Source organism: Danio aesculapii, chromosome 15, assembly GCF_903798145.1.
Source record: "Danio aesculapii chromosome 15, fDanAes4.1, whole genome shotgun sequence".
NCBI classification, from domain to species: Eukaryota; Metazoa; Chordata; class Actinopteri; order Cypriniformes; family Danionidae; genus Danio; species Danio aesculapii.
In genome coordinates, this window is record NC_079449.1 from 8,958,096 (window position 1) to 8,978,677 (window position 20,582).

The window sequence follows — 20,582 nt, forward strand, 5'->3', positions numbered from 1 at the left end:
GTACAGGTGTTGTTCTCTGTCAGAATGAAGTCGTTTTGCATGTTGGTGATTAATTACCCAGGCCTTGTATAACGTTAACTCCATCTTCTTTCCTTGACTTTGGCTAAGCAGAACCTCGGTTTTTAGCTCTACATAGTGTTGAATCTGGTAATCTTGGAACATTATTTCTTGCACATGACCACACAGAACAACATTGTTGGCATCCAAAGACTTGTAGATCTTTAACTTCGCTGTAGTAAAATCACTTGGAGCTTCAATGAGATTGTATATTTGGGGCTGGATGCTTGGTCATTTCGTCTTATCCAATATCCATTGTGAGCGTGCTATTGCAAATGGACCTGTCAGATGATTGCCGCTCACTTTAACGTTAATTTTGCTGAATCACTGTGCTTATCACTGGGTGACGAGCTGTTATAATAAGCTGAAAGCATTATGTAAATAATATATATAATGTGTAATCAATATACCTTATTTCTAAGACAACAACAAACTCTGTATTGCATCAGATGTCATTCCCTCGCTGTAAATGCTAGCGCTCCTGGTTTCTTTCTGCCACCTCCCTGCGCGCGCATGCTGAATGTTTACAAACATAGCAATTGGTCTATAGCAGGGATGTCCAAACTCGATCCTGGAGGGCCGGTGTCCTGCATATTTTAGCTCCAACCCTAATCAAACACACCTGAAGCAGCTAATCCAGCTCAGATGTACTAGAAAGTTCCAGGCAAGTGTGTTGAAGCAAGTTGGAGCTAAACTCAGCAGGACACCGGCCCTCCAGGACCGAGTTTAGACACCCCTGGTCTATAGGGACTCAAACTGGCAACCATCTTGCTGTAAGGCAACAGTGCTAAGTAATAAGCCACTGTGCCACCATTACAAGATCTGACTGTTGTTTATATTATAAAATGACATTTGTTTCACCTGTGACTGATCAAAACATTTTGAGTCATCAACGTACGTCTCCGATTTATCAGTATGAACAATCTTACAATCTAACATGCGAGGGAGGGTGGGTTCGATGACAAAGTTTTAAAAGGAAGTTTGAACAAGATCATAGATTATCAATTACAGGGGCACGAGATGATGCAAGATTAATTCAAGATGCGCATGAGAATACCTCGAATAAAGTATGTCGACAGGAAGGTCACGCACTTGTTTTTATTTCCCCTTTCTCATGATTTCGAAGAGTACAAGTGGTCTGATAATACACGCTTCCTCCATGTGGAAGTTTCCCTGCTGATGTTTTGTGAAAATGAGCTACAACGCATGCTGTTCTTCAATTGTGGTTATGCAACGTAAACTGTAATTGTCATAGTTGCGCAATTGCTTTCATTGAAAATAGGGGTTTGCCCACGCTGTCAGTGTGTTGTAACTCCATAAAGGATGCAACAATAGTGACGATAAATGTAGGTGTTATTGGTTTATTTACACATTTGCTTCACTCAACTAAACAAGGTTTAGATTTCAGCACACACATATAAACACAAAGAGCTTGTGAGATTGTGTACATTAGTCCAGGGCATGAATCTGGCCTAAGGCTTCGCTCATATTATAAGAAAATACTCAAACGATGAGTGTGTTCTGAAGGGCATGCAGAGAGAAAGAAGAAAAGAGGAAGTGGCACAGGAAGTGTAGAAGAGTTGAAGCGCTAAAGTGACATTTGGTTACTGGATTACTGAGATACGTAGAAAACGAACACGTTATAAATGTAATAATGGCTGTGATCTTTTCTTTTCTTTTTTTTGGATGTAGCACTGGGATGTTAGGATATACATAAGTTGTGACACACCAATAAAAAGCTGATATTGTGTTTAAAAAGAGGGTTCACCCTAAAATTAAATATTCAATTCAATTCGATTTGAGTATTTGACTTTCTTTCATCTGTTGAACACAAAAGGAGATATTTTGAAGATTGTTGATTGATTTTATCAGTATTTTTGTGTATTTTAATGAATACCATCAAATATCATTCTTCAAAATATCTCAATTTACGTTCAACAGAGGAAAGAAACTCACAAAGGTTTGAAACCACATTAGGATGAGTGAATTTTAAGGGTAATTTTCATTTTTGGGTGAACTATCCCTTTAAGAATACAAAACAGAAGGCAAACTGCTCAAAGCCTCTACTTATCCAGACGTGTGGTGATTTTTCAACATTTATTATATGACATTCATTCATTTTCCCTCAGCTTAGTCCCTTATTTATCAGGGGTCGCCACAGCGGAATGAACCGCCAACTATTCCGGGATGTTTTACACAGCGGATACTCTTCCAGCTGCAACCCAGTACTGGGAAACACACATGCACACTCATATACACACACACTCATACACTTCGGCCAATTTAGTTCATCCAATTCACCTATAGCACATGGGTTTGGGTGCTGTGGGGGAAACCATAGTACCCAGAGGAAACCCACGCAAGCACGCAAAATCCACACAGAAAAGCCAACTGGCCCAGCCGGGACTTGAACCAGCGACCTTCTTGCTGTGAGGCGACAGTGCTAACCACTGAGCCACCGTGCCGCTGCTATTATTTTAAGCAAAATATCCCTATAGGTTTTGTGCAAGCACTTGAAATCTTCATTTATAATAGTGTGCCTTTAAATAAGAGAGCAATAAATGGGTTTATATATATGTTATATATATATATATATATGCTAGGGGTTATATGCCTTCTATTAGTATTTATGCCTAGTGTTTTCATTTTCCCATTTCAGCAATCCATGATTCGCAGAATATACCTAAAATAAACACACAAATATCTTTATATAAGAGAGCCAAGAGCAGTTTCGATGGAGCACAAACAGCCAATCACACGCAGACACGAGCATGCAGGCATTGTGCAGCATAATGCCCATGTAATCTTCTCAGATTTAAGATGCTACTTTTACATTTTTTTGAAATGCTTATTATTGCGAATAAACAGGACTCGTCAGATACCTTTCAAGGGAAGGCAGTAATGAATTACTATGTGTACGGAGAGAGAGAAGTACAAAAAGATAGAGAGTGATGGGGCTACAGACGTTAAGGATCAGAGGTAAAGTGTGTGATTTTCAAAGGGGTGTGGCTACCGAGATCAGCAGAGATGATCTCATCGGAATGGGCGGAGCAAAGAGACGGACAGCCTATGGAGTCTCGCAAATCACCGTCTCCACCACGAATGTGTTCTCGAAGTGACGGATTCGGTGACAGTTCTGCGCATCACGCTTGCTGATACCTGCAAAAAAAAAAGAAGTAATGTGTATAAACAGTGGATACAAACTGTTTTCACTCAGAAATTGTTTGCAAATTTCACAAATATCACAAAGTATTGCAATATTGCAAGATATTAGACCAGTCCAGCCCAGATTAGACCAAAACAGTCCTAAGTGTACTTTTTAGAAAATTAAGGTTTATACATCACATGAAGAAATACTCTTTGTAATGATGTTTGGTTTGTTAGGATACACTCAGAAATAAAGGTACAAAATTTGTCACAGGGGCGATACCTTTTCGAAATAGTTGTTCCTAACAGGTCCTTAAAGGTACATATTAATACCTAAAAAGTACAAGTGTGTACCTGATAGATACATTAGAGGTACAAAAGTGAACCCTAAAGGTACAAAAGTACACCCTAATGTTGAGTTTAGATTTTAGCACTGATTTTAATTCGCCGACAGGTTTCGAGAATTCGCTGACAAATGCCTAAAATCACATGCAAATCGGTGCTCGTTCACATGAGTAACAATCATTCATTCATTCATTTTCTTTTCGGCTTAGTCCCTTTATTAATCCGGCATCGCCACAGCGGAATTAACCGACAACTTATCCAGTACATATTTTACGCAGCGGATGCCCTTCCAGCTGCAACCCATCTCTGGGAAACATCCAAACACACTCATACAGTACGGACAACTTAGCACCCGGAGGAAACCCACACAAACAGAGGGAGAACATGCAAACTACACACAGAAACGCCAACTGACCCAGCCGAGGCTCAACCAGTGACCTTCTTGCTGTGAGGCGACAGCACTACCTACTGCACCACTGCGTCACCCGAGTAACAATCACACAATGTGAACTATCAAAGACTCGATCTGAGAGAATCGTCGATGAGTCGCCGACACCCGTGAGATATCATGCCGTGTGAAATGTGTTCTGAAAATAACATCGGCGATTACCTACAGCCAATGGGAGAGCAGCATCCACTAATATGATAATCTGCAGGCCAGCGGGATAATGGGGGAGAAGTTAAAAGAGCTTCTTTTCTGTCTATTTTTAACCCATGAAATGAAGAAAAATCTAGTGCAAAACTGGCAGAGCACCCGTGTCTGTTTGACATGTCATCTGAGCAATATCACAACCAGGTCAAAAAAGAAAAAAAGTTTAAGAGAAATTGCTAATTCCTTTCAAAACCCAGGTGAGCAAAATAAGTAAATTTTCTACCCCGCTAAAGGCTTCTTATTCATTATGTCGTTACTAAAAAAAGATACAGTATACCACGTGACCTCGCATTGTTTCCATGTCACTTCTCACGTGTTTGGTTGTGAGAGATGTAGTTTGCGGACTGAGACAAAGTTGTCAGTGATTCCTCCAATTGTAAAGTCATGCAGTGTGAAACCCCCTGTCTTGAATCCATCTTGCAGTGTAAACACAGCACCGACGGAATGCTAGTCCTAGATAGTCATGCAATATGAAAACATCTGTGACACGACTACTTTGAAAATCGTGCAGTCTGAACTCGACAGAAAGGTACTAATATCCACCTGTACGGTACTAAAGTTTTGAAAAAGTACCACCCCCGTTTATAGATTTTGCACCTTTATCTGCTTGTTAAGTTGTGACATATCGGTGACGTGTGAAATACTGTTTCCGAATTCAAGCCGCTACTCATTTGAATTGAGAAAATATTAGTCTATGACCACTTTTTAGTCTTATCACACATTAAAGTTAATCTTACACATCAGTCTCTGGACTTGCTACATCACAAATATATATTGCGGTCGTGATTTTCAAAAGTATTACAGCACTTTCTAAATGCTTATTTGATGAGCCTCCCCATACAGTTGGATTTAGCGCTTGGACCCAGAAGCTGTTTCGCGTGAGGTCAAACTTAACAAGCTGGTTTCTGAGTGTGTAGGTCAATATTTGGCTAAGATTAAACTATTTGAAAATCTGGAATCTGAGCGTTTAAAAAAAAATAAATATTGAGAAAAGCACCTTTAAATTGGTCAAAATTAAGTTATTAGCAATGCATATTACTGAACAAAACTTCAGTTTTTAAATAGTTACAGTAGTAAATTTACAAAAATAATTCAATCAAGTAATCAGCAGGTAACAGATGAAACTGAATTTTAAAGTAGAAAGGCTGAAAAAATATTTAGTAAAATGCACCACAATGATATTTATGACTATTTTTGTATAATGTATTTTTAGCGTGTGAATTAGTGTCCATAGCATGTAAATCACATAATATGATAACAAAAATCTAGCTTTCTGGACACAGAATTATGTTACACATTATATCATCATTAATAAATCAATAAATATTCTTTTGTCATAACTGCTCAGTCTATTCATAAACATACAGCACCGCTACTTTTTATGGTTTTTGTAACCAGTAAAGCCACTTAATTGTAAATACTTTGTATATACAATTATATACAAAGTATTTACAATTAAGTGGCTTTACTGGTTAATATATATATATATATATATATATATATATATATATATATATATATATATATATATATATATATATATATATATATATATATATATATATATATATATATATAGTATAGTATAGGTTAGTATATATATATATATATATATATATATATATATATATATATATATATATATATATATATATATATATATATACTTTTATTTCTTACACTAGAAAAAAGATTCATTGGATTAAGGTAGGTGGTTGCAAGTAATTTTTATGGGCTGAATTGAAACAAATTAAATTTGGAAATGTTCAACTTGATTTGTTTGTTTAAATCCAGCCCATATAAAATGTTTTCAACCATCTACCTTAAAAATATAGTATTTAATTTGCACAGTTAAAAAGTCAACAATGCACATATTGCACATAAACCATCTATATGTATATATATATCTTCATAACTTTTACTTTTACTTTAATTTCCACTTATTTAAATGTCCTTCTGTCCTCTTGTGTTGATAAGTATCTATGTATGTATGTGTGTACAGTATAATGATGTATTGATATATGTATATGTTGTTATGTATGTGTGTAGCTCCTGAAAACCACAAAAAAAAATTGTTTTTTTTGCATGCACTTGGCTGATTCTGTCCTACCTCAATGAAATCACCCCAATTTTCCTATTATAATTTCACCAAAAAAGCTTCAGAGCTTCAGGAACCAGGGAGAAGTAGATTGCATGGTGCAGGAAGCCATACAGTGGGTGTTGTTCCGCTAATTATCCGCAATGAGCTATTATGCTGGATGTCAATCAGATTTGTATGGCAGCTGTGAAGCTACACTGGATCACAGTTTCCTCCAATCAAGAAGATGAAGAAATTAGAGCGGCAAACGAGAGTATTGCCAAATTGGATTCGCAGTTCCAATTGGCCAATTAACCACTGAGATTGATGGTGTACAGGTCAACTAAAAATAGCAAACTTTTGATGCATTTAGAGCTTTAGACGCAACAAATCTCAAACTTTCAGCTCCAACTACTGACCTGACATGCATAATACTGTGCTGTTTGAATAATTTTGGCAATAATGTGACCTGTACGTGATTCAGAATTACAGAAATGCAAAAGAAAAGCACAATATGGAGATTGTGGGTGATATCTATAACTGATTTCTCTTTATATTTGGAATATATAGGTCAATAAATTCAAACGTATATATATATATTATTCAGAACTTGATTACAAAAATAAAATGCGAACATATAGGAATCTGATAGGAAACATCTAGATCTTCCTTTCCCCAAAATAATTTACAGTAGTACAGTCTTTCTGGATGAAAAACTCCCATACTGTTGACGTGTTGCCTCTAGACTCTTATAAATGTGGAAGGCACCAATAAAAACACTAATGAATTGTTTCAGCCTGCTCAAATGACCCAGAGTTTATTAGTTGATAAATTATTTTCTTATCAGGCCGGTAAAGATAACATTATCAATAAAAGATTTATTGACCAATATGGCCATTAATACATTGTGCATCGACTTTTAGTACACTGTTGTCATATAGTAACTGGAATCTTCATTTTATTTTGATCATTTAATTTTGGGTGACCCTGGATCACAAAACCAGTCATAAGTGTCCTTGTTTGAGTTGTTTACATCACATGAATAAATAAGCTTTATATTGATAATTGGTTTGTTAGTTAAGCCAATAGTTGGATGTAATTCAACTATTTGAATATCTGTAATCCGAGGGTTCAAAATAATCGAAATATTGAGAAATTAAGTTCTTAACAATGCATATTACTGAACTAAAAGTAGGTTTTGTTTGACTCAATAATAACTATTAAAAAAAATCAGTTTTGTGTTAATGTGACATGTTTCTGTGCGATATTACATGTTTCATGCATACTGCCACTGTAAATAAAAGTTACTTTTTGAAGGATTTGGCATGTGGCCCTTCACTTGGTTTGCAAAACTTGATGTGGCCTTCGGGTCTAAAAAGTTTCCCCAACACTAGTTTGGAATAATCCGATTGGCTTACTAATGATTACAGATGAGAGACCAGCTGCCATCAATCATATCAAGTTCTCCTTTCGAAATTAGTTTCGAAACTTCACTTCATATCAGTTGTCCCCTACCATTATTTACACTAAAGAACGAAACCAAAATGAACTTACGGCGGCGTGAGGTGCGGCGACGGAGCCTGTACGTATCTTTACCATTACACAGACGGTAAATAAACCGGCCAAGCTGATGCATATTATTAACACGGCCAGCCACGACCATCTCTTCCTGCACAATGTACGTCTGGGGGAGGTAAGTCCCTTTCTGTAAAAAAAAAATAGATAGAAAGGCATCATCAAGATATAATTCACACTTCAACTGCTATTATATTCAAACAATAGTAGTACCTTGACGTTAATGAGCAGCTCCCAAAGGTTGCGAGGCGGCATTACAACAGTGGTGTTGAGCTCAGTGACATAACACTTGTCTAAGGCAATGTCATGGTAGGCTGTCAGACCCTTAAAGCGCAAAAACAATAACATGTGAGAGGGTGTGTAATAATGTAGTCATGTGACAATATGTTAGCTTTTAAAGGGATAGTTCATCCAAAAGTAAACTATACAACTATTTTACTCATCTTCAGGCCATTGAAGATGTACAGGAAGGTGGCTTTTTGTGCAAGATACATCATCTAGATGCACTGGGACCCATTGTCAGTGATGTATCCTGCGGTCACCGGGGGTTTCGGGTCTTATAACATCAGACACCCTCGGCCAGGTGACCCAACTGAGGTTGATCAAACCCCAGCTTGCGTCCCAGTAGCCATCAGCCACGTATCAGTCCTCTTTATCCATAGCCATCTTGTGGCTTTCTCTGCAGCTTCACAGATGGATTTAATGGCCCTTTTCTTAGCTGCTACTGCTAGGCCTAGTTGGTTGAAGACTTTACAGAGTGAATGCCCTGCAAACCCTCTACAGCCCACCTCTATTGGCTTACAGTGGGTCTCCCTGGCACTTCTCTAATAGCTCCTGGTACTTTGAGCGTTTCCAAGAAGATTAAAGAAGATTTTTTGTAATTGGTCATTTGTAATTGGTCTTTGGTAATTGGTATAATGCACTAAATTACCTGTTTTTGACACATACAAACATATGCAAACCAGGTCCTGTGGCTCCTGATCATACACAAGGTCTTATAAAGCAAAATGAACTTTCTGTACAAGAAATTGAACATTACTTACTATATTATTAGCTTTATTCCACAGTCTGGACAAACAGTTCTTGATGGCGTTTCTGTGAGTGTTCATTCAGATGCGAGTCATGCATCTAAGTGTAATTTATAGCAGTTTCCACAACGTGAATAATAACAGGTAAAAACTATTATGACCAAAACGTGCTTCCTCACTTTCTTGTCTTCTGTTTGCCCTGTCTGTAAAGTAAAATTGACATGAACCGAAAGTTGCTGAGACTTTTATTTCAGTATGTTAATGTGATTCCAATTGAAATTAATATTGAGTAGTGAGTGGGGCTTTCTTTTTGCACATCGTTCTCTTTGTAGCAAATGTTGAATTTCTTGCACAGACCAATCATTTTGCTTTATAAGACCATAGGGCACATAGAGATTTATTTGGACTTATTGGTATAAGTTTATTTTTAATCTAAAAAAACCGGTGGCCATTGACTTGCATTATATGAATTACTAAGGACCACGGATTCAGCTAAAAATCTTCTTTAAAGGGCCTGTGAAATTAAAGTTTTTTTAGATGTTAGTATTAGTTTATTAGTTTTTAGGATATCTATAATCTAGTGTGTGCTCCAAACAAAACAGTGACAGAATTCACATTTAGAAGATATCAGGGTTTTCTGCAGGTTTCACCAAGTCAAACTTAAGACTTTTTAAGACCTTTTGAAGACCATGAAGAATGAAATTTCAGACTTAAATAGGGATAAATGCTTAGGATTTCTTTTAATGGCCCAGCAGAAAAAAAAAATGTACTTGACCCATCAAAAAAACTAATTCTAATTAGATACTTCTTAGCCACACACTTTACATAATGTGTTAAAACAAGCAGACTCTAGTTATATACATACATTTAAAAAACAATAATAATAATCGTTTCCCAGCACTAAATATTAGTTATAAATATAGTTTTGCTTAAAGTTTTATTGAGGTGCATTATTGGTGATTGGATATGTGTTGAATCGATTGAGTGGCTTTACATAAACAAAGGAAAATTAAGACCCATGTAAAATGATTTAAGACCTACAAGCCAATATTTCACAGAATTTAAGAATTTTTAAGGCCTAAATTTTAGTTTCTGAAATTTAAGACATTTTAAGATTTTTTTTGTCCCTTCAGAAACCCTGGATATAGACATCCAAAGCTTGCAGTTTTTCAGTTTTGCCTAAATGGATCAACGATTTTTTTGACATCACCTCAAGTGAAGTACACTTTCTCATCAAACTTCTGACCAATCAAATGATCTCGAGTATCTGACATGCCAGGCCTCTTTCAGATCTTTCTCACTTGATGCGCTTGAGCTCAACCACTCTCACTGGTAGAGCTGTGAGAAAAACTAAATGCTATTGGCTGTTTTTTAAAAAGGGAAGAGCTACTCTATGTCTCACACTCATTGTTCATGTTTCAGATGAGATTACGTCAAATTTCTAATAAAAGTGCACATTTTAAAGCACGTCAGAGGATCTTTAATGCTTTACTGCAGAAATAAAGTCCCCTACATCTTCAATGGCCCGAAGGTAAATGAACTGTAAGTTGTCACTTTTGGATGAACTAATCCTCTTTAAGTGTGGATTTACCCTGTGGAAATCGTGAATGATGTCAGCAGGGTCTGTGTTGCTGAAGTCGGGCACAGGGACGCTGATCTGCTCGTAGTTTTCCTTCAGGTAGATGCCCACGTTCTCCTCCACCTCGTGAGACCCTCGCAGCGGAGCAGCCACCGAGTCCTCATACACAACGCGGCAGTGGAACCGACTTTGATCCGGAACCTGAATCATCAACACATTAAAGACAGCTATTAATTATAAAGCAAATGCATTTATTATATCATCCAAATACACTGACTGACATTGTTCAAACACAAGAACATGATATGGTTACATTTTTTTCATATAATTGTGATGGTGAAATTGATTCTTTAAATAAATCTCAATCATTTATTAGCGATTATTGTGTACAGAGTGCATTAGTGGCACTTTTTCAGCAGTGCTGCATTCAGAAGTGTTTTTCCAATTAGAATTTTTCAATAAAGTGTTATAAGCCATGAACCAAAACAATCATCTATTAGGTTAATCCAAACCTTACGAACTTTTGAAGCAAAAAAGTATATGGAAATCAAATAAAAAGTTAATGGTATAAAGAAACATGTGTGGTGCTTATTATATAACATAATGTTCATTTCTGAAAGATCAACAAACTAAACAAAATCATTTTAAAGGGGACCTATTATGCAAAAATCACTTTAATATGGGGTTTAAGCACAAATGTGTGAATATAACCAGCTTCTAATGGTAAAAATGTATTAATTTTATTTTTTATAATCACACTTGATAAATACAAGTCTGCAGGAACACTTTGACTGACATTCTCCCTTTGTACCTGTCATCAGAGGGGGAAAGCCCCACCAATTAGTGACTATATCGCCATAGGATGCTATCCGCTATCAGCATCAGCACGATATCAGCTTAGGATGTTAGTCTTGTTTTTGAATCTGCCGCTATGCTGATATATAAGCATTTGTAGCTCCGCCTTCTTTTGAAAAGAGCACAGTCTCATTTATATTTAAAGCGACAGTCACCAAAATGGCACAATTACGATCAAAGCCTGAAAGGGGCAGCTTCAACGAGTTATAAAACATTATTTGTGTGATATTTTGAGCTGAAACTTCACATACACACTCATCAGACATCAAAGACTTATTTTACATCTTGAAGAAAATAGATCCTCTTTAATGGCTGAACAACATTTCTGATGGTGCGTGTTGAGATTTGTCTGTCGGTTTGACCAGTTTATCCAATCAATCACATCATCTGCTGATCCAAAATCATTCATTCTAGGAATCTGCTTTATCCTAGTTGGTCACACTTTATTTTCATGGTCCGTTTGTTGAATTTATGTTACGTTGCATCTATATGGCAACTAATTCTCATTAGATTATAAGTAGACTGTTAGGGTTGGGGTTAGTGTTAGTGTAAGTTGACATGTACTTGCAATGTTTCTTATAGTCAGTTAAATGTGTGTTGAAAGAGCATTATCAACAGATATTAAGCAGACAGTCTACTAATACTCAAATGGACCATCAAAATAAAGTGTTATCTCAAAGTTTATGCCATAGTTAGAATTTAGTTAGTATAAATTAGGGATTTTTACTAGGGGTGGGTGATATGGCGAAATTTAATCTCAATAATTATTTCCCATATTGAACTATAACGATATATATATATATATATATATATATATATATATATATATATATATATATATATATATATATATATATATATATATATATATATTATATAAGTTGTTAATGCTTTCAGATTTAAAGGAGTATCCCAACAATGACTGAAGCCACAAAAATTAGAGGGTCCATTAAACGGCATAACATTTTCGGCTGACAAATTTTTTGGTAGCCAAAATTTCGGTACATGTCTAAAGTTAACACACTTTTAGATTCCCATGGCATTGTTGCACATTTCCGCTATGTGATTGGCTATTGGATCAATACAGAGTAACAAAGACCAGTGCTTATCATTGTTATCGACATAAACTTTATCACGATTTGATATAATATCATTTATCGGCCCAGCCTTAATTTGTACTATTCAGTGTTTTTCTACAATATGCTAAGATGGATAGAAACATACACTGAAAAAAAAGCTTTATGTTAAGTTTCTAGTGCAAATATCAATGCATTCTTAAATCAAGAGGTTTTTTTAAACAAGCAACAAATATTCAAGTCATTATTTAAGTCAAAATTAAGTGTGTTTTTACTTAAATCAGGCAAAATAATCTGCCAGTTGAAGAAGATTGAAATCATTTTTATTTATTTTACTTATTTAAGAATTTTTTAGATATTTAAACTAGAAACAACACAAAAACTCTTAGCAAGAAAAGCATTTTGTGCAGCATGGCTAGTGAGACATTTCTTCAAATGATTCATTCAGAAATTACAGTAATCACTGCCCTTTTCCATGTAATGAATACCAGTCATTTTTATACTTCATACTTCATAGATGACTTCTAACACAGGTGAAAAATCGGACATCCAATGAACCAAAGCACAGCTTTTGAATCATCATTACAATAAATTAAAAAACCGCATGACAGATGAATCACACTAGCAAAACACTAAAACATAAGCTCTGTCAGAGTGAACACATAAACTAGCTTTAATGCAAGCTTATCAGCTAATTACATAATCAATACTGTGAGATTTAAGCCACTTATACATTTCTGAGCTACCTGGGGAATGATGTAGTAGCGGTAGATATATATCGAAGCATATATCAGACTGCAGGTGAAGACAATCAGTGCAGTTGTCAGGCAGCAAAGTCCACTCAGAGAGGAGCGTTTACGTCCGACAGGTAAGACCAGCTCCTCTTCCACCTATGCAGAAACACAGATATTTCTATGTCAAATAGGGAACATTTAAAGGCACACTATGTAGTTTTTGCCACTAGATGGCGCATATTTGCAACAAACAAAGGTGTCATTTGATGACGTCATGATTGAGTGTGGAATCATGGGAGTTGTGGTCTTCGTTACATACAGGATTTCTGCAGAAATAAAGCTGATGGATGAACTAATGTATTCAACTTTTAAAGTCTTCAGCATTGATATTGCAATGTGCGAATCTGCAAGTCACATCGCCTGGTTATAATAACCAGGAATTAACCTAATAGAGTAAAATATGGTTATGGTGATGTGTTTTCAAGAACTGTGACTAAGATATCAAGCAAATTTAAACCAAGAACTTCTAGAGCTTACAGATTTGACATAGATTAATAATTGTATTGAATAATTTATACAATGAAGACAATACAGTGTTATTTTACATTTGATTAATATTGAATTTCTGTTCTTCAATGCTGTTAGACGCCACAGAAAACCATAAATAACAAAACAAATCATTCATGTTTCACTGTATTCATCTATGCAAATTGTTAATTATGTTTTATGCAGACGTATGAATTAGGAACATATTGCTATATATATATATATATATATATATATATATATATATATATATATATATATATATATATATATATATATATATATATATATAGCAGAAAAACTAAATATCGCAATGCCGTTTTTTTTCAATATCTTGCAGCACTAATTCAACGGTTCTTCTGCTTGTGATATCACGTGGGGAAAAAGAAGCAGCACTGGTTTATCATACTTAATACATTTTATGGTTATAATTACGCTGTTATAATGCTGCTAATAAAACACACACGACATTAAAGCATCTTTGGTGTTTACATGTTTATATAACCAAATAAAACCAAACTGAAAATCAAGGATGTGTGATGTCATCAGCAGATTTAAACATTCTTCAAAACATTTGGGATAACGTAAATACATTAGTCAGCAAAATACACTGTTATCGTGTTTTTGTTGGCATTTTAATTAAATATTAATTGTGCCTTTCCACATAGAAATCTGATGTATAGCAATATATGCAAATAATATTACATAAAAAGTTCAAAATATATCATATATGCAACTTATATAGAGAGAGAGAATGGTCTGGAAAAGAGAAAATATGCAGTGAGCGGCAGTTAATGCCTTGTTGATGTCAGAGTTCAGAGGAGAATGGCCAGACTGGTTCGAGCTGATAAAAAGGTAACAGTAACTCAAATAACCACTCGTTACAAACGAGGTATAGAGAAGAGCATCTTTGAACGCACAACACATAAAACCTTGAGGCGGATGGGCTACATCAGCAGAAGACCACACCGGGTGCCACTCCTGTCAGCTAAGAACAGGAAACTGAGGCTACGATTCGCACAGGCTCACCAAAACTAGACAATAGAAGATTGGAAAAACGTTGCCTGGTCTGATGAGTCTCGATTTCTGCTGCGACATTCGGATGGTAGGGTCAGAATTTATTGTCAACAACATGAAAGCATGGATCCATCATGCCTTGTATCAACAGTTCAGGCTGCTGGTGGTGTCCTGGTGTGGGGGATATTTTATTAGCACATTTTGGACCCATTAGTACCAATTAAGCATCGCGTCAACGCCACAGCCTACCTGAGTATGGTTGCTGACGATGTCCATCCTTTTACAACCAGTGTACCCATCTTCTGATGGCTACTTCCAGCAGGATAACGCGCCATGTCATAAAGCGTGAATCATATCAGACTGGTTTCTTGAACATGACAATGAGTTCACTGTACTCAAATGGCCTCCACAGTCACCAGATCTCAATCCAATAGAGCACCTTTGGCATGTGGTGGAACGGAAGATCTGCATCTTGGATGTGCAGCTGACAAATCTGCAGCAACTGCGTGATGCTATCATGTCAGTTTGGAGCAAAATCTCTGAGGAATATTTTGAGTACCTTGTTGAATCTATGCCACAAAGGATTAAGGCGGTTCTGAAGGCAAAAGAGGGTCCAACCCAGTACTACTAAGGTGTACCTAATAAAGTGGCCGGTGAGTGAGTATGTATATATAATTAAATCTCATATATCTTAATATAGATGTATATATATAAAATTCCAATAGTTGAAAAAAATTAAATGTCCATACATGCATTATTTCGAAATATATGTTGCATATATGACTTACATTTTATACTTGTGAAATCTAAACATGAACTTCCATGTTAAATATGCAATTTGCATACATTTATCAGATTTCTATATGGGTCTAAAAAAGCACATTTTAATTACCACATATTAATTTGTTTATGGATTTAGATACTTTATGAAGATGTCTTCATTATTAGCTTCTCCCATAGCTCTACACAAAGTAGGTCATTTCAGGTTGCTTCTTCACAGGGACATTCGTTCCTCACCTCACGCACACACACTGCAGTAATAAACTCATCATGTCCTCAATACTGTGCCACTTTCAGTATGATCACCCCCACGCTGCGAGACGTGCTACAATCAGCATTACATTCACTTGTATCCCATGCAGCCAAGAATGGATTATTCATTGCTCGTACTACAGAAGGAAATTATTAGATGTGAGATGCTGATAGGCAATGACTAATAACGCCCCCAGTCTTGCAACCCATCTGCCAACTGAACGGCACATGGCCTGAGATGGCCCTATTCTTACACACACACACACACAAACACATTTGGATTAATAATATCAGGATGGAGATTTCCTTTTGACTCATTTTCAGATATTTAGATTTGAAATATTTAAAACGCACTCTGCCAATACCGCCTCCATGCAGACACTTTTACTAACATTTGATTTTTTTTTACATGTTTGAGCTCTGTTAAGGGCTGTCTCTGGTCCCTGTATGAACAGAGCTGGAGTTTGATTTGCATTACCGGCAGTAAGTCAGACTTGTTTCAAGCGCATGTTGGACTCGGGCAGGGCTGCCCTTTGTCACCGGTTCTGTTCATAATTTTTATGGACAGAATTTCTATGCGCAGCCTTGGGCTAGAGGGGCTTTGGTTTGGCGATCACAGGATTTTATCCCTGTAATTCACAGATGATGATGTTGGCTTCATCAGACATGGACTCTCAGCATTCACTGGGGTGGTTTGAGTGTGATGCAACTGGGATGAGAATCACAGCACCTCCAAGTACAAGGCCAAGGTGCTCCACTTGAAAAAGGTGGCTTGCCATCTCGAGGTTGGAGGAAAGTCCTTACCCCAGGTGGAGGAGTTCAAGTATCTTGAGGTTATGTTGACGAGTGAGCGAAGGATGGAACGTGAGATCAGCAGGCAGACTGGTGCAGCGCCAGCAGTAATTCGGTCGATGTACTACCGGTCCATTGTGCTAAAGAAGAAGCTGAGCCGAAAGGCAAAGCTCTCGATTTACCAGTCAATCTACGTTCCTATTCTCACCTATGTTCATGAGCTTTGGGTCATGACCAAAAGGACAAGATCTCAAATACAATCGGCCGAAATGAGTTTCCTTCGCAGCGTGCACCCTTATAGATATGGTGAGGAGTTCTGTCATCCGGGAGGAGCTTGGAGTAGAGCTGCTGCTCCTCCACATAGAGAGGAGCCAGCTGAGGTGGCTCGGGCATCTGTTTCAGATCCCTTCTGGACGCCTACCCAGCGGGAGGAGGCTTCGGGGAAGACCCAGGACACGCTGGAGGTATTATGTCTCTTGACTGGCCTGGGAACGCCTCGGGATCCCCCTGGATGAGCTGGAGGATGTGTCTGGGGAGAGGAAAGTCTGGGGGTTCTCTCCTGAGACGGCTGTCACCACGAGCCGGCCCCGGAAAAGCGGAAGAAAATTAATAAATGACTGAATTTTTGCTCTCAGATTTGGGATATTGTTAGCCTAACAAAATAAATGCTCTTAGAGTTAGGTTCTCATGATGTGTTTTTATATTGTATATTATAGAGATTATAAAAATTCACATTTCCTCACCATTTAGTAGGGCTGCACAATATATCATTTCAGCATCAATACTGCAACGTGATCATTCGTAATAATAACATCGCATGTATACGCAATGTTGACTCTGGATTATAATTGATCATTCAAGTGTTTTTTGAGGCGTGTGACTGTGTGAGGGCTTTAAAAGCATGGGGGCCTGAGAAATTGTACCGTTTGTAACTTTGGCAAAATAATGATTAATTTTATTGAATTGTTTATAAAACGAAGACCATGTGGGATTATTTTACATTAGATCATTCAATTACAATATACCTGAATACAGATTGTCTCCTTGGAAAACAATAGAATGATGCTTATTTCATTTGTCTCTTTTTCTTTATTTAACTTACCTATGCTTGTAGATTGTTTATTATATTTTATGCACTCCTATACAGAATCTTCCCCAACAATCTAAAATTATAAATTCTTTGCAAATGGTTATTCAACTAATTTAATGAAATTGAATTCCTAATGCAATAGATAACACAGAATAAAAAATTTCACAATGTTAGATTTTTTATATTGTGAAGCCCTAATGTTTAGTCATACTCAGATGAATGCATACAGTAGGTTTATGACTTTCTTTCTTTGGTTGAACTCAAAAGTTATTCTGAAGAACGTTGGAAAAAGGCAGCCATTGACATCCATAGGAACAAAAAATACTATGGAAGTCAATGGCTGTTTTTCCCTCCAACATTCTTTAATATGTCTTCTTTTGTGTAACAAAAGGAAAATAAAAACGTCAAAGAGGTTTGTAAAAAGTGTAGGGTGAGTAAATGATGACAGAGTTTTTATTTTAGGGTGACCTGTCTCTTTAAATGTTTAATTTTATCGTTTTGCAAAAATTATAGCATTGTTTGAATGTTCTTTGTTAAAAAAAACAATAGATTAAACCCAAGCAAATCATTTTAACACCATTCCATGAGCAATGTATAAACACATTTTCTTTGTGTTAACATTATCACTGAACAGATACATTTTAATCAGACATTCTGTTACGGTTTGCTTATAACTTTAAGAAAACATCATCAGAATGAATATTTGCTAATTACACAGTAGAGAAATGTGAATAGTCTTACAAAGGGAATTATTTGAGATGTGAATGGCCACAAAACTGCACATTTCACCTATAAGTTGTTTTATTTGGGAGGTTATTTTTTATCCTAAAAGAGCAAAATCTATATATACAGGCTCCACTTTTAGGACTGGAGTGATTATAAACAGCTAATGCTCACTGAAGTCATTCTCCTCACCGTAGCCATCTGCCATTTTGTCTCTGTTGGATTAGTGTGTGTGTGTGTGTGTGTGTGTGTGTGTGTGTGTGTGTGTTTCTGTAGCTTATACACATAAACCTGTGCTGCACTATGCCAGATTTGTTCCCGTTACTATAATCTCTTAAGAATAAAGGCTAAAATAGTCACAATAATCAACACATTCATTACTGTAATAATTACTCTTTTTGATTAAATCTTAAATCCACAGCAACATATTTAAATCTGTTTATGTTAATTATGCTAATATTAAATGTTTACTCCATCACTTTATAAATCAATAAGCAGTTTTATAGACACATGACAATAATGCATCCATATTGAGCATGTAGATAAAGTGAACACTATGTGCCAGAGATAGTATAAATATGCATGTTATATGATGTGATGTTGTTGGTGCAGGTGCTGCAGCATCCATGTCCTCGTGTTATGAAACCAAAGGGCATTATTCGCGATAAGAAGGGGGGAAACACAGCTGCAAACGCATAATAAGTGTTTGATGGAGCATTATCAATAGCTAGATCATATATCTGCCCACCAATGACGTGATTGATGGTTTACCATGGATGTTCTTTCCTTTCCGACTTTCATTCGGGTTTCAACTGCTTTTTTCCGTGACATTTCGGATGAAGCACACAAAAAGCGAAACTTACGTGTGGATGCGGTATGAATATCTGAGTTTTATCTCCATCACCACCCTCTTTCTCGGCTTTTTGTCCTGTGATGGGCTGAAAGCTGATCTTCACCATGATGAAGGAATAAAACGCTGTTTTGTTTTGTTTTTAGCGCGAACGCAGATCCTTTCCCCCCGAGCCTTTTGAAACAATATTTGTCGTTTGTTACAATAGACCGAAAGAATCTATTATTTATTTATTTATGTATTTGTACATTTATATAAAAAAAACGTTCTTAAAGTCACAGTGCTAGCGACGCTGGAGATGATGCGCGCGACCCAGAACGAGCAAGCGCGCGCACGTTTTGTATACATATTATGGAGGTGTACGTAAGCGTATTGCTTTGGAAGACATGTAGTGTATTTATCTGATGTTAATATTATGGTACTGATATATAGTACCATATATCTTTATTATAAAGATATAAATTATTGATAATGATGCTATCTATCTATCTATCTATCTATCTATCTATCTATCTATCTATCTATCTATCTATCTATCTATCTATCTATCTATCTATCTATCTATCTATCTATCTATCTATCTCTCTATCTGTCTATCTGTCTGTCTGTCTGTCTGTCCCCACATAAAAAATACTATAGTAACTGATAGTAAATTCAATAGTGTTTTTGAACCATACTTCAAATTAAGTGTGTATTATAGAATTTACAACTTTTTAATGAATGTAGGCTGGTATTTACTAGTAAATGATAATAAATACTGTGCTATAGATTTTACTACAGTAAACTGTGGTTTAGTATAACGTACCCTTTGGTTGTAGAAAACTACAGAGTCATTCGCTTATATTACTATAGTTGTTGTGTTACTAAATCAACTATACAATTACAACTTTACTATAGTTAAAAAACACTAAAGAATTTAATTTAATTACCTCTACGAATTTTTTTTGAACCATTCTATTGGTGTTTTATACTGTATAGAATTACAACTCTTTGTTAATGAATGCTACAGCATACTGTAACTATAGCAAACCAATCAACTGATAAGTACTATAGTATACAGTATTTCACTTTAATCCTGTAGTATTTTACTTGCATCCATCTATGCATCTATCTATCTATCTATCTATCTATCTATCTATCTATCCCCAAATTAAAAAAGTACTATAGTAATTTATAGTAAACTCATTAGTGTTTTTGAACCATACTTCAAATCATTTGTGTATTATAAAATTTACAACCTTTTAATTGAATGCTACAACATACTGTAGGCTAGTATTAACTATAGTAAACCGATAAACTGTAATACAGTGTAATATAGGCCTATTTTAGACTTTACTACAGTAAACTGTGGTATATTATAGTATAATGTACCCTTTGGTTGTAAAAAATACTTTAGTATTAAGTCAA

At 36.0% G+C, this 20,582-nt stretch overlaps 1 protein-coding gene across 1 annotated transcript; it reads right to left on the reverse strand.

Annotated features, from left to right (window-relative positions):
- Window positions 1–1,402: 1,402 nt before the first annotated feature.
- itm2ca (integral membrane protein 2Ca) lies at window positions 1,403–19,494 on the reverse strand. Its single transcript, XM_056474368.1, has 6 exons — window positions 19,189–19,494; window positions 13,138–13,281; window positions 10,473–10,661; window positions 8,067–8,177; window positions 7,833–7,983; window positions 1,403–3,216 (listed from the first exon to the last, which is right to left on the reverse strand). The coding sequence occupies exons 1-6, from the start codon at window positions 19,282–19,284 to the stop codon at window positions 3,125–3,127; spliced, it is 783 nt and encodes a 260-aa protein (XP_056330343.1). The 5' UTR covers window positions 19,285–19,494; the 3' UTR covers window positions 1,403–3,124.
- Window positions 19,495–20,582: the final 1,088 nt, after the last annotated feature.